This window comes from Nerophis lumbriciformis, linkage group LG01 (genome assembly GCF_033978685.3).
Source record: "Nerophis lumbriciformis linkage group LG01, RoL_Nlum_v2.1, whole genome shotgun sequence".
Lineage (NCBI taxonomy): Eukaryota > Metazoa > Chordata > Actinopteri > Syngnathiformes > Syngnathidae > Nerophis > Nerophis lumbriciformis.
Window position 1 is genome coordinate 73,211,473 of NC_084548.2, and position 21,102 is coordinate 73,232,574.

The 21,102-nt window shown below is 39.2% G+C and overlaps 1 protein-coding gene across 1 annotated transcript in view; it reads left to right on the plus strand.

Moving 5' to 3' along the window:
* The window catches only part of itga5 (integrin, alpha 5 (fibronectin receptor, alpha polypeptide)), a 267,873-nt gene that overhangs the window by 119,185 nt on the left and 127,586 nt on the right, over positions 1-21,102 (plus strand). Inside the window, exon 3 of the mRNA XM_061925617.2 lies at positions 4,392-4,492. Within this exon, the coding sequence (XP_061781601.1) occupies positions 4,392-4,492 (101 nt within the window). The remainder of the gene's footprint in view (positions 1-4,391; positions 4,493-21,102) is intronic.

The window sequence follows — 21,102 nt, forward strand, 5'->3', positions numbered from 1 at the left end:
GGACCTACCGGGGCCTGCGGCCCTTGGACCCTGGCTACTAGGTTTTTCTGATTTCAAAAGTTGGCAGGTATGGTGAGGTTATAAAGCTTTTGCCTGGTAAAGAAAGGAGACTGATCCAATGCAGCACAGACTTTCGCGTGCCACGCTGTCACGACCCAGACGCACACCAGTGCGCAATCATATGGGAGCCGCGCTGAGCGCACCTCCAAGCGCGTCTCGCTGCCGGCGACGGCCAGGTATGGGCCCACGCTCCAGCGCCATCCATTTTCAGGGCTAGTTGATTCGGCAGGTGGGTTGTTACACACTCCTTAGCGGGTTCCGACTTCCATGGCCACCGTCCTGCTCTCTATATAAACCAGGGTGAGCCCCACCCCTTTCGTGAGCGCACTGCGCGCGGAGTGACCCCTGTTACGCGCCCCCGGCAACAAGGGTGGCGGGCAGGTAAGCTGCGCGGGCGAAGCGCGCGGAGTGACCCATGTTACGAGCCCCCGGCCACGGGGGTGGCGGGCAGGTAAGCTGCTTACCTGCTGCGCGTGACGCCGGCCGCGGCGAAGGCGGACGAGGCAGGGTGTCGGTGCGGTGGGCGCGGTAGTGACCCTGGACATGCGTCGGGCCCTTCTCGCGGATCGCCTCAGCTACGGCTCCCGGTGGGGCCCTCTCGGGGGAAGGGGCCTCGGTCCCGGACACCGGCGAGGCGTCCCTTCTCCGCTCCGTAAAAGTGTCCATCTCTTTTCTTTTTTTTTCTTCTGTTGTGGCATATGCAGCAGGTGCCTGCTCGTTTTTCGTATGTGGGTAACAACATTTAACTATGTATATATATTTCCCAATTGGTTTAACTGCCACCTGCAAAAAAAAAAAAAAATTAATCCGCCCGACCCGACCCGCGAGCGGATAAAATCTTAGTTTTTTTAATTTCATCCGCCCGATCCGCGGATAATCCGCGGACTCCGCGGTTGTGTCCGCAAACCGCGCATCTCTAGTGTGCATACAACGTTATTAGGCCGTTTATTGAAATACTTTGACACTTTTGACGACTTTTGGCGTGCTTTTTCCCCCTCGCTCGCATCGTCTGCTTTGCGCTCCGCCATGACAGTAGTGTGACGTAAATATGCAACGCGCCGACGCACAAAAACGGGCGTCGACGTATTTACGTAACCGATGACGTCGACTACGTCGACGCGTCGTTTCAGCCTTAATTACGGACCGTAGATGGTGAGATCCCTAAATTCCTTGCAACAGCTGCTTGAGAAAGGTTTTTCTTAAACTGTTCAACAATGTGCGCAGGCATTTGTTGACAAAGTGGTGACCCTCGCCCCCGTCCTTGTTTGTGAATGACTGAGCATTTCATGGAATCTACTTTCATACCCAATCATGGCACCCACCTGTTCCCAATTTGCCTGTTCACCTGTGGGATGTTCCAAATAAAAAATTCCCAAATTTTCATAAAAAATTCCCGTTGAAATGAATGGGACATGTTTCAAAGTTGCTCTTCTTCAACAATCAGTCATTTTGAAGTTCAACTTCAGCATTGGAGCATTCACACGCAATTCCTTCAGGAATGGCCTCATCTCCTTCTAAAATGTCGTCTCACCTCCATGCTTGTGAGAAACATAAGACCACATTTTTACGGATATAAAAAAAAGCAGCACAAATGTACACAAACAATTATATAAATATAATTCACTTCACTTCACTTCACTTTAGTTTATGAATTTACAACGCAGATACAAATGACACATTCATGTTTTTGTGTAATGATGACAACGTATACGCACGCGGACGATTGACTTGATGGTGATGGCAAGAACGCTGTCGGGGGTTTTCTTTTCAAATGTTCGCTCATAGCCGTTGTGCTGCTATGATAGGCCATTTCCGCTCGACACAGTGTGCATACAACAACGTTATTAGGCCGTTTATTGAAATACTCCGACACTTTTGACGACTTTTGGCGTGCTTTTTTCCCCTCGCTCGCATCGTCTGCTTTGCGCTCCGCCATGACAGTAGTGTGACGTAAATATGCGACGACGCACAAAAACGGCGTCGACGTATTTACGTAACCGATGACGTCGACTACGTCGACGCGTCGTTTCAGCCTTAATTACGAACCGTAGATGGTGAGATCCCTAAATTCCTTGCAACAGCTGCTTGAGAAAGGTTTTTCTTAAACTGTTCAACAATTTGCGCAGGCATTTGTTGACAAAGTGGTGACCCTCGCCCCCGTCCTTGTTTGTGAACGACTGAGCATTTCATGGAATCTACTTTCATACCCAATCATGGCACCCACCTGTTCCCAATTTGCCTGTTCACCTGTGGGATGTTCCAAATAAAAAATTCCCAAATTTTCATTAAAAATTCCCGTTGAAATGAATGGGACATTTTTCAAAGTTGCTCTTCTTCAACTATCAGTCATTTTGAAGTTCAACTTCAGCATTGGAGCATTCACACGCAACTCCTTCAGGAATGGCCTCATCTCCTTCTAAAATGTCGTCTCACCTCCATGCTTGTGAGAAACATGAGACCACATTTTTACGGATATAAAAAAAAGCAGCACAAATGTACACAATAGAGATGCGCGGATAGGCAAATATTTCATCCGCAACCGCATCAGAAAGTCGTCAACCATCCGCAATCCACCCGATCTAACATTTGATCAGAACTGCATCCGCCCGCCATCCGCCCGGTATATCTAATATAGACGATGCAAGGCATTAGTGAGGCACCTGCCAACTACTCCGGTTTTCCCGTAATTCGTACGGTTTTCATCAACCTATTCCGGGTTACGGGTGCAGTGATAAAAAATACGTTTTTTCTTTAATTTAAAAAAAAAAGGGTGAAAACTACGCGAATTGCACCTTGTGCAGACAAGATTTTTTGATCGGACACGGAGGAATTAGCGATGTAAAAGACCACGTTGGGACAAAAAAACACAAGTCTAATGCCGTTGCTAGCGATACAAGTGGAAAACTTTCAACGTTTTTCGTCGCCCAAACAGATTCTTTGGATGTGATAAATGCCGAAGTTTTATTTACGGAGGCAATAATTGAGCATGGACTTCCAATCGCACTGGCTGATCACATGGGACAGTTACATGTTTGTAATGCAACCTTTAAAAATCATTACGCGGTGATCGCGGTCCCAAAAATAAACTTTTCTTGCATGATAATGTCCAGAAAAATTCGCTTTATATTACTACAGAGTCCTTTTAACGAATGAGTTTGATGGTTTATCACAAACCTTAAATGAAAGAAGTCCTTTGTTCTCCTGCACCATGGCCTTGCTTCGTGTTTGGTGCGCAATCCTGTCGGCTGTATTTCACAGCACGACATACTGTTAAAAGTGTTTATACTATTTATGCTTTCAAGTCCAAGTTGAAGAAATCTTGTTAAATGTTGACAGCATAACTACCAAAATACAGAAGTATGTCCTTAATATTTTTGCAGTGCTATTTCTGTTGAAAAGTTAAAATGATTACATTAGAGATGTGATGTGCCACTTTTCAAGTGTCTGATGGCTTCAATTAATTTTCATTAATTTTTCATATTTTGAATTCTTTTGAAAGGCTTACAAAAAAACTACATTTGAATTGTAATTCCATGCTATTGACAGGACTATTAATTTTAATGAAGTTAGCTTACCATGTTTACAGTATGATAATTGTGATAGAAATGTGAATTTCGGGGGGTGGCGGGCAGGTAAGCTGCTTACCTGCTGCGCGTGACGCCGGCCGCGGCGAAGGCGGACGAGGCGGGGTGTCGGTGCGGTGGGCGCGGTAGTGACCCTGGACGTGCGTCGGGCCCTTCTCGCGGATCGCCTCAGCTACGGCTCCCGGTGGGGCCCTCTCGGGGGAAGGGGCCTCGGTCCCGGACCCCGGCGAGGCGTCCCTTCTCCGCTCCGTAAAAGTGTCCATCTCTTTTCTTTTTTTTTTCTTCTGTTGTGGCATATGCAGCAGGTGCCTGCTCGTTTTTCGTATGTGGGTAACAACATTTAACTATGTGTATATATTTCCCAATTGGTTTAACTGCCACCCGCAAAAAAAAATAAATAAATAAAAAAAATCAAAAAAAAAATCTAATTGATCCGCCCGACCCGACCCGCACGCGGATAAAATCTTATTTTTTAAAATTTCATCCGCCCGATCCGCGGATAATCCGCGGACTCCGCGGTTGTGCCCGCAAACCGCGCATCTCTAGTACACAAACAATCCCACAAGTCCACTAAAACACAACTGATGACCGTGCAAGACAGATTTACACTTCTGCTGATAAATCTGTCATTTCTATCATGTTTTTTTTCGCATTTTTGTGCATGTTTTGTTTACATTTTTCCAGCCAGGCTTAATACTGCATTCTTAGTGTCAACGTAAATATGTGATACGTGTGTGTCCGTCACAGGGGATCGCAACTTCCTGATCAACGATACGCAACACCAGATCGACTTCAAGTCCCACCAGTGGTTCGGCGCCACCGTGCGTTCCCACGGAGACACCATTCTGGTGAGTTGACGCCGGCGTTCCGGAGGTACTGACTTATCTCAGAGTGAACTTCCCCAAGGCCAGGGGTCGGCAACCCGCGGCTCCTGAGCCGCATGCGGCTCTTTGATCACTGTGATGCGGCTCAGCTGCATACTTGACGACCCTCCCGATTTTCCCCGGGAGATTTCCGGATTTCGGTGCCTCTCGCAGAAATATTCTCCGATTTTCACCCTAAAAATAATAATAAGGGCGTGCCATGATTGTACAGCATTTAGCGCCCTCTACAATCTGTACAGATAGCGTCCCAGCCCAGCCTTTTTGTTATTTGCATCTTCTGCGTGCATGCGTAAGTGACAGCAAGGCATACTTGGTCAACAGCCACACAGGTCACACTGACGGTGGCCATATAAAAAAAACTTTAAGACTCTTACTAATAATGCGCCACACTTTGAACCAAAACCAAACAAGAATGACAAACACATTTTGGGAGAACATCTACAACCAGATGCTTTGTGCTATGTTTAAACCAACCATAAACACAACAGAACAAATACCCAGAATCCCATGCAGCGCTGACTCTTCCGGGCTACATTATACACCCCTGCTATCAGGACAAAAAAAAACAAAGTTGTTTTTTTGAACTGGAAAAAATTTCCCCAAATTCCAGGAACTCCGTAATACCATTTCTCAATTAAAAATGTTACTACTTCAACATTTCTCGATTGATTTGAAAAATTCCAACACCAACCATTTCAACTAATTCAGAAAATTCAAGTCTTTTAACATTTTCCAAAAAAATCCCAGATTTCCCAGAATTCCAGGTTTTCCGAGACATTTTTCCCCATTCAAAATGAATTGGCCATTTTTCAAACTTCCACCATTTCCACATTTTTCAACCGATTCCACCTTCAACATATTCCACTCATCTTAGGCATTCAAACTATTTATTTCCCAATTTTAAAAAAAATTCCAGGATTTCCCAGGATGCCCGTTTTTTCAAAGCCTATTTTCACCTTTTTTTCTGGCGACTACTCCTTCCACATTTTTCAACCCTCGTCAACCGTTCCACCGTCAAAACATTCCTCTTAATCAGGACAGAAAAAATGAGTTGTTTTTTTTTAACTGGAAAAATTCCTGGTTTTCCCGAAATTCCAGGAACTCCGTAATACCATTTCTCAATTAAAAATGTTACTCCTTCAACATTTTTCGATTGATTTGAAACATTCCTACACCAACCATTTCAACTAATTCAGAACATTCAAGTCCTTTAACATTTTCCAAAAAAATCCCAGATTTCCCAGAATTCCAGGTTTTCCGGGACATTTTTCCCCATTCAAAATGAATTGGCCATTTTTCAAACTTCCACCATTTCCACATTTTTCAACCGATTCCACCTTCAACATATTCCACTGATCCTAGACATTCAAACTACCAATTTACCAAGTTCAAATTTTTTTTCCAGGATTTCCCAGAATGCCCGTTTTTTTAAAGCCTATTTTCACCTTTTTTTCTGGCGACTACTCCTTCCACATTTTTCAACCCTCGTCAACCGTTCCACCGTCAAAACATTCCTCTTAATCAGGACAAAAAAACGGAGTTGGTTTTTTTTTTAACTGGGAAAATTCCCGGTTTTCCCGAAATTCCAGGAACTACGTTATACCATTTCTCAATTAAAAATGTTACAACTTCAACATTTCTCGATTGATTTGAAAAATTCCAACACCAACCATTTCAACTAATTCAGAACATTCAAGTCTTTTAACATTTTCCAAAAAAATCCCAGATTTCCCAGAATTCCAGGTTTTCCGAGACATTTTTCCCCATTCAAAATGAATTGGCCATTTTTCAAACTTCCACCATTTCCACATTTTTCAACCGATTCCACCTTCAACATATTCCACTCATCCTAGACATTCAAACTACCAATTTCCCAAGTTCAAATTTTTTTTCCAGGATTTCCCAGAATGCCCGTTTTTTCAAAGCCTATTTTCACCTTTTTTTCTGGCGACTACTCCTTCCACATTTTTCAACCCTCGTCAACCGTTCCACCGTCAAAACATTCCTCTTAATCAGGACAAAAAAACGGAGTTGGTTTTTTTTTTAACTGGGAAAATTCCCGGTTTTCCCGAAATTCCAGGAACTCCGTAATACCATTTCTCAATTAAAAATGTTACTACTTCAACATTTCTCGACCAATTTGAAACATTCCTACACCAACCATTTCAACTCATTCAGAGCATTCAAGTCTTTAACATTTTCCAAAAAATTCCCAGATTTCCCAGAATTCCAGGTTTTCCGGGACATTTTTCCCCATTCAAAATGAATTGGCCATTTTTCAAACTTCCACCATTTCCACATTTTTCAACCGATTCCACCTTCAACATATTCCACTCATCCTAGACATTCAAACTACCAATTTCCCAAGTTCAAATTTTTTTTCCAGGATTTCCCAGAATGCCCGTTTTTTCAAAGCCTATTTTCACCTTTTTTTCTGGCGACTACTCCTTCCACATTTTTCAACCCTCGTCAACCGTTCCACCGTCAAAACATTCCTCTTAATCAGGACAAAAAAACGGAGTTGGTTTTTTTTTTAACTGGGAAAATTCCCGGTTTTCCCGAAATTCCAGGAACTACATTATACCATTTCTCAATTAAAAATGTTACAACTTCAACATTTCTCGATTGATTTGAAAAATTCCAACACCAACCATTTCAACTAATTCAGAACATTCAAGTCTTTTAACATTTTCCAAAAAAATCCCAGATTTCCCAGAATTGCAGGTTTTCCGGGACATTTTTCCCCATTCAAAATGAATTGGCCATTTTTCAAACTTCCACCATTTCCACATTTTTCAACCGATTCCACCTTCAACATATTCCACTCATCCTAGACATTCAAACTACCAATTTACCAAGTTCAAATTTTTTTTCCAGGATTTCCCAGAATGCCCGTTTTTTCAAAGCCTATTTTCACCTTTTTTTCTGGCGACTACTCCTTCCACATTTTTCAACCCTCGTCAACCGTTCCACCGTCAAAACATTCCTCTTAATCAGGACAAAAAAACGGAGTTGGTTTTTTTTTTAACTGGGAAAATTCGCGGTTTTCCCGAAATTCCAGGAACTCCGTAATACCATTTCTCAATTAAAAATGTTACTACTTCAACATTTCTCGACCAATTTGAAACATTCCTACACCAACCATTTCAACTCATTCAGAGCATTCAAGTCTTTAACATTTTCCAAAAAATTCCCAGATTTCCCAGAATTCCAGGTTTTCCGGGACATTTTTCCCCATTCAAAATGAATTGGCCATTTTTCAAACTTCCACCATTTCCACATTTTTCAACCGATTCCACCTTCAACATATTCCACTCATCCTAGACATTTAAACTACCAATTTCCCAAGTTCAAATTTTTTTTCCAGGATTTCCCAGAATGCCCGTTTTTTCAAAGCCTATTTTCACCTTTTTTTCTGGCGACTACTCCTTCCACATTTTTCAACCCTCGTCAACCGTTCCACCGTCAAAACATTCCTCTTAATCAGGACAAAAAAACGCAGTTGGTTTTTTTTTAACTGGGAAAATTCCCGGTTTTCCCGAAATTCCAGGAACTACGTTATACCATTTCTCAATTAAAAATGTTACAACTTCAACATTTCTCGATTGATTTGAAAAATTCCAACACCAACCATTTCAACTAATTCAGAACATTCAAGTCTTTTAACATTTTCCAAAAAATTCCCAGATTTCCCAGAATTCCAGGTTTTCCGGGACATTTTTCCCCATTCAAAATGAATTGGCCATTTTTCAAACTTCCACCATTTCCACATTTTTCAACCGATTCCACCTTCAACATATTCCACTCATCCTAGACATTCAAACTACCAATTTCCCAAGTTCAATTTTTTTTTCCAGGATTTCCCAGAATGCCCGTTTTTTCAAAGCCTATTTTCACCTTTTTTTCTGGCGACTACTCCTTCCACATTTTTCAACCCTCGACAACCGTTCCACCGTCAAAACATTCCTCTTAATCAGGACAAAAAAACGGAGTTGGTTTTTTTTTTAACTGGGAAAATTCCCGGTTTTCCCGAAATTCCAGGAACTCCGTAATACCATTTCTCAATTAAAAATGTTACTACTTCAACATTTCTCGACCAATTTGAAACATTCCTACACCAACCATTTCAACTCGTTCAGAGCATTCAAGTCTTTAACATTTTCCAAAAAATTCCCAGATTTCCCAGAATTCCAGGTTTTCCGGGACATTTTTCCCCATTCAAAATGAATTGGCCATTTTTCAAACTTCCACCATTTCCACATTTTTCAACCGATTCCACCTTCAACATATTCCACTCATCCTAGACATTCAAACTACCAATTTCCCAAGTTCAAATTTTTTTTCCAGGATTTCCCAGAATGCCCGTTTTTTCAAAGCCTATTTTCACCTTTTTTTCTGGCGACTACTCCTTCCACATTTTTCAACCGATTCCACCTTCAACATATTCCACTCATCCTAGACATTCAAACTACCAATTTCCCAAGTTCAAATTTTTTTTCCAGGATTTCCCAGAATGCCTGTTTTTTCAAAGCCTATTTTCACCTTTTTTTCTGGCGACTACTCCTTCCACATTTTTCAACCGATTCCACCTTCAACATATTCCACTCATCCTAGACATTCAAACTACCAATTTCCAGAGTTCAAATTTTTTTTCCAGGATTTCCCAGAATGCCCGTTTTTTCAAAGCCTATTTTCACCTTTTTTTCTGGCGACTACTCCTTCCACATTTTTCAACCCTCGTCAACCGTTCCACCGTCAAAACATTCCTCTTAATCAGGACAAAAAAACGGAGTTGGTTTTTTTTTTAACTGGGAAAATTCCCGGTTTTCCCGAAATTCCAGGAACTCCGTAATACCATTTCTCAATTAAAAATGTTACTACTTCAACATTTCTCGACCAATTTGAAACATTCCTACACCAACCTTTTCAACTCATTCAGAGCATTCAAGTCTTTAACATTTTCCAAAAAATTCCCAGATTTCCCAGAATTCCAGGTTTTCCGGGACATTTTTCCCCATTCAAAATGAATTGGCCATTTTTCAAACTTCCACCATTTCCACATTTTTCAACCGATTCCACCTTCAACATATTCCACTCATCCTAGACATTCAAACTACCAATTTACCAAGTTCAAATTTTTTTTCCAGGATTTCCCAGAATGCCCGTTTTTTCAAAGCCTATTTTCACCTTTTTTTCTGGCGACTACTCCTTCCACATTTTTCAACCCTCGTCAACCGTTCCACCGTCAAAACATTCCTCTTAATCAGGACAAAAAAACCGGAGTCGGTTTTTTTTTTAACTGGGAAAATTCCCGGTTTTCCCGAAATTCCAGGAACTACGTTATACCATTTCTCAATTAAAAATGTTACTACTTCAACATTTCTCGACCAATTTGAAACATTCCTACACCAACCATTTCAACTCATTCAGAGCATTCAAGTCTTTAACATTTTCCAAAAAATTCCCAGATTTCCCAGAATTCCAGGTTTTCCGGGACATTTTTCCCCATTCAAAATGAATTGGCCATTTTTCAAACTACCACCATTTCCACATTTTTCAACCGATTCCACCTTCAACATATTCCACTCATCCTAGACATTCAAACTACCAATTTACCAAGTTCAAATTTTTTTTCCAGGATTTCCCAGAATGCCCGTTTTTTCAAAGCCTATTTTCACCTTTTTTTCTGGCGGCTACTCCTTCCACATTTTTCAACCCTCGTCAACCGTTCCACCGTCAAAACATTCCTCTTAATCAGGACAAAAAAACGGAGTTGGTTTTTTTTTTAACTGGGAAAATTCCCGGTTTTCCCGAAATTCCAGGAACTACGTTATACCATTCCTCAATTAAAAATGTTACAACTTCAACATTTCTCGATTGATTTGAAAAATTCCAACACCAACCATTTCAACTAATTCAGAACATTCAAGTCTTTTAACATTTTCCAAAAAATTCCCAGATTTCCCAGAATTCCAGGTTTTCCGGGACATTTTTCCCCATTCAAAATGAATTGGCCATTTTTCAAACTTCCACCATTTCCACATTTTTCAACCGATTCCACCTTCAACATATTCCACTCATCCTAGACATTCAAACTACCAATTTCCCAAGTTCAAATTTTTTTTCCAGGATTTCCCAGAATGCCCGTTTTTTCAAACCCTATTTTCACCCTTTTTTCTGGCGACTACTCCTTCCACATTTTTCAACCCTCGTCAACCGTTCCACCGTCAAAACATTCCTCTTAATCAGGACAAAAAAACGGAGTTGGTTTTTTTTTAACTGGGAAAATTCCCGGTTTTCCCGAAATTCCAGGAACTACGTTATACCATTTCTCAATTAAAAATGTTACAACTTCAACATTTCTCGATTGATTTGAAAAATTCCAACACCAACCATTTCAACTAATTCAGAACATTCAAGTCTTTTAACATTTTCCAAAAAAATCCCAGATTTCCCAGAATTCCAGGTTTTCCGAGACATTTTCCCCATTCAAAATGAATTGGCCATTTTTCAAACTTCCACCATTTCCACATTTTTCAACCGATTCCACCTTCAACATATTCCACTCATCCTAGACATTCAAACTACCAATTTCCCAAGTTCAAATTTTTTTTCCAGGATTTCCCAGAATGCCCGTTTTTTCAAAGCCTATTTTCACCTTTTTTTCTGGCGACTACTCCTTCCACATTTTTCAACCCTCGTCAACCGTTCCACCGTCAAAACATTCCTCTTAATCAGGACAAAAAAACGGAGTTGGTTTTTTTTTTAACTGGGAAAATTCCCGGTTTTCCCGAAATTCCAGGAACTCCGTAATACCATTTCTCAATTAAAAATGTTACTACTTCAACATTTCTCGACCAATTTGAAACATTCCTACACCAACCATTTCAACTCATTCAGAGCATTCAAGTCTTTAACATTTTCCAAAAAATTCCCAGATTTCCCAGAATTCCAGGTTTTCCGGGACATTTTTCCCCATTCAAAATGAATTGGCCATTTTTCAAACTTCCACCATTTCCACATTTTTCAACCGATTCCACCTTCAACATATTCCACTCATCCTAGACATTCAAACTACCAATTTCCCAAGTTCAAATTTTTTTTCCAGGATTTCCCAGAATGCCCGTTTTTTCAAAGCCTATTTTCACCTTTTTTTCTGGCGACTACTCCTTCCACATTTTTCAACCCTCGTCAACCGTTCCACCGTCAAAACATTCCTCTTAATCAGGACAAAAAAACGGAGTTGGTTTTTTTTTTAACTGGGAAAATTCCCGGTTTTCCCGAAATTCCAGGAACTACGTTATACCATTTCTCAATTAAAAATGTTACAACTTCAACATTTCTCGATTGATTTGAAAAATTCCAACACCAACCATTTCAACTAATTCAGAACATTCAAGTCTTTTAACATTTTCCAAAAAAATCCCAGATTTCCCAGAATTGCAGGTTTTCCGGGACATTTTTCCCCATTCAAAATGAATTGGCCATTTTTCAAACTTCCACCATTTCCACATTTTTCAACCGATTCCACCTTCAACATATTCCACTCATCCTAGACATTCAAACTACCAATTTACCAAGTTCAAATTTTTTTTCCAGGATTTCCCAGAATGCCCGTTTTTTCAAAGCCTATTTTCACCTTTTTTTCTGGCGACTACTCCTTCCACATTTTTCAACCCTCGTCAACCGTTCCACCGTCAAAACATTCCTCTTAATCAGGACAAAAAAACGGAGTTGGTTTTTTTTTTAACTGGGAAAATTCGCGGTTTTCCCGAAATTCCAGGAACTCCGTAATACCATTTCTCAATTAAAAATGTTACTACTTCAACATTTCTCGACCAATTTGAAACATTCCTACACCAACCATTTCAACTCATTCAGAGCATTCAAGTCTTTAACATTTTCCAAAAAATTCCCAGATTTCCCAGAATTCCAGGTTTTCCGGGACATTTTTCCCCATTCAAAATGAATTGGCCATTTTTCAAACTTCCACCATTTCCACATTTTTCAACCGATTCCACCTTCAACATATTCCACTCATCGTAGACATTCAAACTACCAATTTCCCAAGTTCAAATTTTTTTTCCAGGATTTCCCAGAATGCCCGTTTTTTCAAAGCCTATTTTCACCTTTTTTTCTGGCGACTACTCCTTCCACATTTTTCAACCCTCGTCAACCGTTCCACCGTCAAAACATTCCTCTTAATCAGGACAAAAAAACGGAGTTGGTTTTTTTTTAACTGGGAAAATTCCCGGTTTTCCCGAAATTCCAGGAACTACGTTATACCATTTCTCAATTAAAAATGTTACAACTTCAACATTTCTCGATTGATTTGAAAAATTCCAACACCAACCATTTCAACTAATTCAGAACATTCAAGTCTTTTAAAATTTTCCAAAAAATTCCCAGATTTCCCAGAATTCCAGGTTTTCCGGGACATTTTTCCCCATTCAAAAGGAATTGGCCATTTTTCAAACTTCCACCATTTCCACATTTTTCAACCGATTCCACCTTCAACATATTCCACTCATCCTAGACATTCAAACTACCAATTTCCCAAGTTCAAATTTTTTTTCCCGGATTTCCCAGAATGCCCGTTTTTTCAAAGCCTATTTTCACCCTTTTTTCTGGCGACTACTCCTTCCACATTTTTCAACCCTCGTCAACCGTTCCACCGTCAAAACATTCCTCTTAATCAGGACAAAAAAACGGAGTTGTTTTTTTTTTAACTGGGAAAATTCCGGGTTTTCCCGAAATTCCAGGAACTCCGTAATACCATTTCTCAATTAAAAATGTTACTACTTCAACATTTCTCGACCAATTTGAAACATTCCTACACCAACCATTTCAACTCGTTCAGAGCATTCAAGTCTTTAACATTTTCCAAAAAATTCCCAGATTTCCCAGAATTCCAGGTTTTCCGGGACATTTTTCCCCATTCAAAATGAATTGGCCATTTTTCAAACTTCCACCATTTCCACATTTTTCAACCGATTCCAGCTTCAACATATTCCACTCATCCTAGACATTCAAACTACCAATTTCCCAAGTTCAAATTTTTTTTCCAGGATTTCCCAGAATGCCCGTTTTTTCAAAGCCTATTTTCACCTTTTTTTCTGGCGACTACTCCTTCCACATTTTTCAACCCTCGTCAACCGTTCCACCGTCAAAACATTCCTCTTAATCAGGACAAAAAAACGGAGTTGGGTTTTTTTTTAACTGGGAAAATTCCCGGTTTTCCCGAAATTCCAGGAACTCCGTAATACCATTTCTCAATTAAAAATGTTACTACTTCAACATTTCTCGACCAATTTGAAACATTCCTACACCAACCATTTCAACTCATTCAGAGCATTCAAGTCTTTAACATTTTCCAAAAAATTCCCAGATTTCCCAGAATTCCAGGTTTTCCGGGACATTTTTCCCCATTCAAAATGAATTGGCCATTTTTCAAACTTCCACCATTTCCACATTTTTCAACCGATTCCACCTTCAACATATTCCACTCATCCTAGACATTCAAACTACCAATTTCCCAAGTTCAAATTTTTTTTCCAGGATTTCCCAGAATGCCCGTTTTTTCAAAGCCTATTTTCACCTTTTTTTCTGGCGACTACTCCTTCCACATTTTTCAACCCTCGTCAACCGTTCCACCGTCAAAACATTCCTCTTAATCAGGACAAAAAAACGGAGTTGTTTTTTTTTTAACTGGGAAAATTCCCGGTTTTCCCGAAATTCCAGGAACTACGTTATACCATTTCTCAATTAAAAATGTTACTACTTCAACATTTCTCGACCAATTTGAAACATTCCTACACCAACCATTTCAACTCATTCAGAGCATTCAAGTCTTTAACATTTTCCAAAAAATTCCCAGATTTCCCAGAATTCCAGGTTTTCCGGGACATTTTTCCCCCATTCAAAATGAATTGGCCATTTTTCAAACTTCCACCATTTCCACATTTTTCAACCGATTCCACCTTCAACATATTCCACTCATCCTAGACATTCAAACTACCAATTTCCCAAGTTCAAATTTTTTTTCCAGGATTTCCCAGAATGCCCGTTTTTTCAAAGCCTATTTTCACCTTTTTTTCTGGCGACTACTCCTTCCACATTTTTCAACCCTCGTCAACCGTTCCACCGTCAAAACATTCCTCTTAATCAGGACAAAAAAACGGAGTTGGTTTTTTTTTTAACTGGGAAAATTCCCGGTTTTCCCGAAATTCCAGGAACTCCGTAATACCATTTCTCAATTAAAAATGTTACAACTTCAACATTTCTCGATTGATTTGAAAAATTCCAACACCAACCATTTCAACTAATTCAGAACATTCAAGTCTTTTAACATTTTCCAAAAAAATCCCAGATTTCCCAGAATTCCAGGTTTTCCGCGACATTTTTCCCCATTCAAAATGAATTGGCCATTTTTCAAACTTCCACCATTTCCACATTTTTCAACCGATTCCACCTTCAACATATTCCACTCATCCTAGACATTCAAACTACCAATTTCCCAAGTTCAAATTTTTTTTCCAGGATTTCCCAGAATGCCCGTTTTTTCAAAGCCTATTTTCACCTTTTTTTCTGGCGACTACTCCTTCCACATTTTTCAACCGATTCCACCTTCAACATATTCCACTCATCCTAGACATTCAAACTACCAATTTCCCAAGTTCAAATTTTTTTTCCAGGATTTCCCAGAATGCCCGTTTTTTCAAAGCCTATTTTCACCTTTTTTTCTGGCGACTACTCCTTCCACATTTTTCAACCCTCGTCAACCGTTCCACCGTCAAAACATTCCTCTTAATCAGGACAAAAAAACGGAGTTTGTTTTTTTTTTAACTGGGAAAATTCCCGGTTTTCCCGAAATTCCAGGAACTCCGTAATACCATTTCTCAATTAAAAATGTTACTACTTCAACATTTCTCGACCAATTTGAAACATTCCTACACCAACCATTTCAACTAATTCAGAACATTCAAGTCTTTTAACATTTTCCAAAAAATTCCCAGATTTCCCAGAATTCCAGGTTTTCCGGGACATTTTTCCCCATTCAAAATGAATTGGCCATTTTTCAAACTTCCACCATTTCCACATTTTTCAACCGATTCCACCTTCAACATATTCCACTCATCCTAGACATTCAAACTACCAATTTCCCAAGTTCAAATTTTTTTTCCAGGATTTCCCAGAATGCCCGTTTTTTCAAAGCCTATTTTCACCTTTTTTTCTGGCGACTACTCCTTCCACATTTTTCAACCCTCATCAACCGTTCCACCGTCAAAACATTCCTCTTAATCAGGACAAAAAAACGGAGTTGGTTTTTTTTTTAACTGGGAAAATTCCCGGTTTTCCCGAAATTCCAGGAACTACGTTATACCATTTCTCAATTAAAACTGTTACAACGTCAACATTTCTCGATTGATTTGAAAAATTCCAACACCAACCATTTCAACTAATTCAGAACATTCAAGTCTTTTAACATTTTCCAAAAAAATCCCAGATTTCCCAGAATTCCAGGTTTTCCGGGACATTTTTCCCCATTCAAAATGAATTGGCCATTTTTCAAACTTCCACCATTTCCACATTTTTCAACCGATTCCACCTTCAACATATTCCACTCATCCTAGACATTCAAACTACCAATTTCCCAAGTTCAAATTTTTTTTCCAGGATTTCCCAGAATGCCCGTTTTTTCAAAGCCTATTTTCACCTTTTTTTCTGGCGACTACTCCTTCCACATTTTTCAACCCTCGTCAACCGTTCCACCGTCAAAACATTCCTCTTAATCAGGACAAAAAAACGGAGTTTGTTTTTTTTTTAACTGGGAAAATTCCCGGTTTTCCCGAAATTCCAGGAACTCCGTAATACCATTTCTCAATTAAAAATGTTACTACTTCAACATTTCTCGACCAATTTGAAACATTCCTACACCAACCATTTCAACTAATTCAGAACATTCAAGTCTTTTAACATTTTCCAAAAAATTCCCAGATTTCCCAGAATTCCAGGTTTTCCGGGACATTTTTCCCCATTCAAAATGAATTGGCCATTTTTCAAACTTCCACCATTTCCACATTTTTCAACCGATTCCACCTTCAACATATTCCACTCATCCTAGACATTCAAACTACCAATTTCCCAAGTTCAAATTTTTTTTCCAGGATTTCCCAGAATGCCCGTTTTTTCAAAGCCTATTTTCACCTTTTTTTCTGGCGACTACTCCTTCCACATTTTTCAACCCTCATCAACCGTTCCACCGTCAAAACATTCCTCTTAATCAGGACAAAAAAACGGAGTTGGTTTTTTTTTTAACTGGGAAAATTCCCGGTTTTCCCGAAATTCCAGGAACTACGTTATACCATTTCTCAATTAAAACTGTTACAACGTCAACATTTCTCGATTGATTTGAAAAATTCCAACACCAACCATTTCAACTAATTCAGAACATTCAAGTCTTTTAACATTTTCCAAAAAAATCCCAGATTTCCCAGAATTCCAGGTTTTCCGGGACATTTTTCCCCATTCAAAATGAATTGGCCATTTTTCAAACTTCCACCATTTCCACATTTTTCAACCGATTCCACCTTCAACATATTCCACTCATCCTAGACATTCAAACTACCAATTTCCCAAGTTCAAATTTTTTTTCCAGGATTTCCCAGAATGCCCGTTTTTTCAAAGCCTATTTTCACCTTTTTTTCTGGCGACTACTCCTTCCACATTTTTCAACCCTCGTCAACCGTTCCACCGTCAAAACATTCCTCTTAATCAGGACAAAAAAACGGAGTTGGTTTTTTTTTTAACTGGGAAAATTCCCGGTTTTCCCGAAATTCCAGGAACTCCGTAATACCATTTCTCAATTAAAAATGTTACTACTTCAACATTTCTCGACCAATTTGAAACATTCCTACACCAACCATTTCAACTCATTCAGAGCATTCAAGTCTTTAACATTTTCCAAAAAATTCCCAGATTTCCCAGAATTCCAGGTTTTCCGGGACATTTTTCCCCATTCAAAATGAATTGGCCATTTTTCAAACTTCCACCATTTCCACATTTTTCAACCGATTCCACCTTCAACATATTCCACTCATCCTAGACATTCAAACTACCAATTTCCCAAGTTCAAATTTTTTTTCCAGGATTTCCCAGAATGCCCGTTTTTTCAAAGCCTATTTTCACCTTTTTTTCTGGCGACTACTCCTTCCACATTTTTCAACCCTCGTCAACCGTTCCACCGTCAAAACATTCCTCTTAATCAGGACAAAAAAACGGAGTTGGTTTTTTTTAAACTGGGAAAATTCCCGGTTTTCCCGAAATTCCAGGAACTACGTTATACCATTTCTCAATTAAAAATGTTACTACTTCAACATTTCTCGACCAATTTGAAACATTCCTACACCAACCATTTCAGCTCATTCAGAGCATTCAAGTCTTTAACATTTTCCAAAAAATTCCCAGATTTCCCAGAATTCCAGGTTTTCCGGGACATTTTTCCCCATTCAAAATGAATTGGCCATTTTTCAAACTTCCACCATTTCCACATTTTTCAACCGATTCCACCTTCAACATATTCCACTCATCCTAGACATTCAAACTACCAATTTCCCAAGTTCAAATTTTTTTTCCAGGATTTCCCAGAATGCCCGTTTTTTCAAAGCCTATTTTCACCTTTTTTCTGGCGACTACTCCTTCCACATTTTTCAACCCTCGTCAACCGTTCCACCGTCAAAACATTCCTCTTAATCAGGACAAAAAAACGGAGTTGGTTTTTTTTTTTAACTGGGAAAATTCCCGGTTTCCCCGAAATTCCAGGAACTACGTTATACCATTTCTCAATGAAAAATGTTACTACTTCAACATTTCTCGACCAATTTGAAACATTCCTACACCAACCATTTCAACTCATTCAGAGCATTCAAGTCTTTAACATTTTCCAAAAAATTCCCAGATTTCCCAGAATTCCAGGTTTTCCGGGACATTTTTCCCCATTCAAAATGAATTGGCCATTTTTCAAACTTCCACCATTTCCACATTTTTCAACCGATTCCACCTTCAACATATTCCACTCATCCGAGACATTCAAACTACCAATTTCCCAAGTTCAAATTTTTTTTCCAGGATTTCCCAGAATGCCTGTTTTTTCAAAGCCTATTTTCACCTTTTATTCTGGCGACTACTCCTTCCACATTTTTCAACCCTCGTCAACCGTTCCACCGTCAAAACATTCCTCTTAATCAGGACAAAAAAACGGAGTTGGTTTTTTTTTTAACTGGGAAAATTCCCGGTTTTCCCGAAATTCCAGGAACTCCGTAATACCATTTCTCAATTAAAAATGTTACTACTTCAACATTTCTCGACCAATTTGAAACATTCCTACACCAACCATTTCAACTCATTCAGAGCATTCAAGTCTTTAACATTTTCCCAAAAATTCCCAGATTTCCCAGAATTCCAGGTTTTCCGGGACATTTTTCCCCATTCAAAATGAATTGGCCATTTTTCAAACTTCCACCATTTCCACATTTTTCAACCGATTCCACCTTCAACATATTCCACTCATCCTAGACATTCAAACTACCAATTTCCCAAGTTCAAATTTTTTTTCCAGGATTTCCCAGAATGCCCGTTTTTTCAAAGCCTATTTTCACCTTTTTTTCTGGCGACTACTCCTTCCACATTTTTCAACCCTCGTCAACCGTTCCACCGTCAAAACATTCCTCTTAATCAGGACAAAAAAACGGAGTTGGTTTTTTTTTAACTGGGAAAATTCCCGGTTTTCCCGAAATTCCAGGAACTACGTTATACCATTTCTCAATTAAAAATGTTACAACTTCAACATTTCTCGATTGATTTGAAAAATTCCAACACCAACCATTTCAACTCATTCAGAGCATTCAAGTCTTTAACATTTTCCAAAAAATTCCCAGATTTCCCAGAATTCCAGGTTTTCCGGGACATTTTTCCCCATTCAAAATGAATTGGCCATTTTTCAAACTTCCACCATTTCCACATTTTTCAACCGATTCCACCTTCAACATATTCCACTCATCCTAGACATTCAAACTACCAATTTCCCAAGTTCAAATTTTTTTTCCAGGATTTCCCAGAATGCCCGTTTTTTCAAAGCCTATTTTCACCTTTTTTTCTGGCGACTACTCCTTCCACATTTTTCAACCCTCGTCAACCGTTCCACCGTCAAAATATTCCTCTTAATCAGGACAAAAAAACGGAGTTGGTTTTTTTTTAACTGGGAAAATTCCCGGTTTTCCCGAAATTCCAGGAACTACGTTATACCATTTCTCAATTAAAAATGTTACAACTTCAACATTTCTCGATTGATTTGAAAAATTCCAACACCAACCATTTCAACTAATTCAGAACATTCAAGTCTTTTAACATTTTCCAAAAAAATCCCAGATTTCCCAGAATTCCAGGTTTTCCGGGACATTTTTCCCCATTCAAAATGAATTGGCCATTTTTCAAACTTCCACCATTTCCACATTTTTCAACCGATTCCACCTTCAACATATTCCACTCATCCTAGACATTCAAACTACCAATTTCCCAAGTTCAATTTTTTTTTCCAGGATTTCCCAGAATGCCCGTTTTTTCAAAGCCTATTTTCACCTTTTTTTCTGGCGACTACTCCTTCCACATTTTTCAACCCTCGTCAACCGTTCCACCGTCAAAACATTCCTCTTAATCAGGACAAAAAAACGGAGTTGGTTTTTTTTTTAACTGGGAAAATTCCCGGTTTTCCCGAAATTCCAGGAACTACGTTATACCATTTCTCAATTAAAAATGTTACAACTTCAACATTTCTCGATTGATTTGAAAAATTCCAACACCAACCATTTCAACTAATTCAGAACATTCAAGTCTTTTAACATTTTCCCAAAAAATCCCAGATTTCCCAGAATTCCAGGTTTTCCGGGACATTTTTCCCCATTCAAAATGAATTGGCCATTTTTCAAACTTCCACCATTTCCACATTTTTCAACCGATTACACCTTCAACATATTCCACTCATCCTAGACATTCAAACTACCAATTTCCCAAGTTCAAATTTTTTTTCCAGGATTTCCCAGAATGCCCGTTTTTTCAAAGCCTATTTTCACCTTTTTTTCTGGCGACTACTCCTTCCACATTTTTCAACCCTCGTCAACCGTTCCACCGTCAAAACATTCCTCTTAATCAGGACAAAAAAACGGAGTTGGTTTTTTTTTTAACTGGGAAAATTCCCGGTTTTCCCGAAATTCCAGGAACTACGTTATACCATTTCTCAATTAAAAATGTTACAACTTCAACATTTCTCGATTGATTTGAAAAATTCCAACACCAACCATTTCAACTAATTCAGAACATTCAAGTCTTTAACATTTTCCAAAAAAATCCCAGATTTCCCAGAATTCCAGGTTTTCCGAGACATTTTTCCCCCATTCAAAATGAATTGGCCATTTTTCAAACTTCCACCATTTCCACATTTTTCAACCGATTCCACCTTCAACATATTCCACTCATCCTAGACATTCAAACTACCAATTTCCCAAGTTCAAATTTTTTTT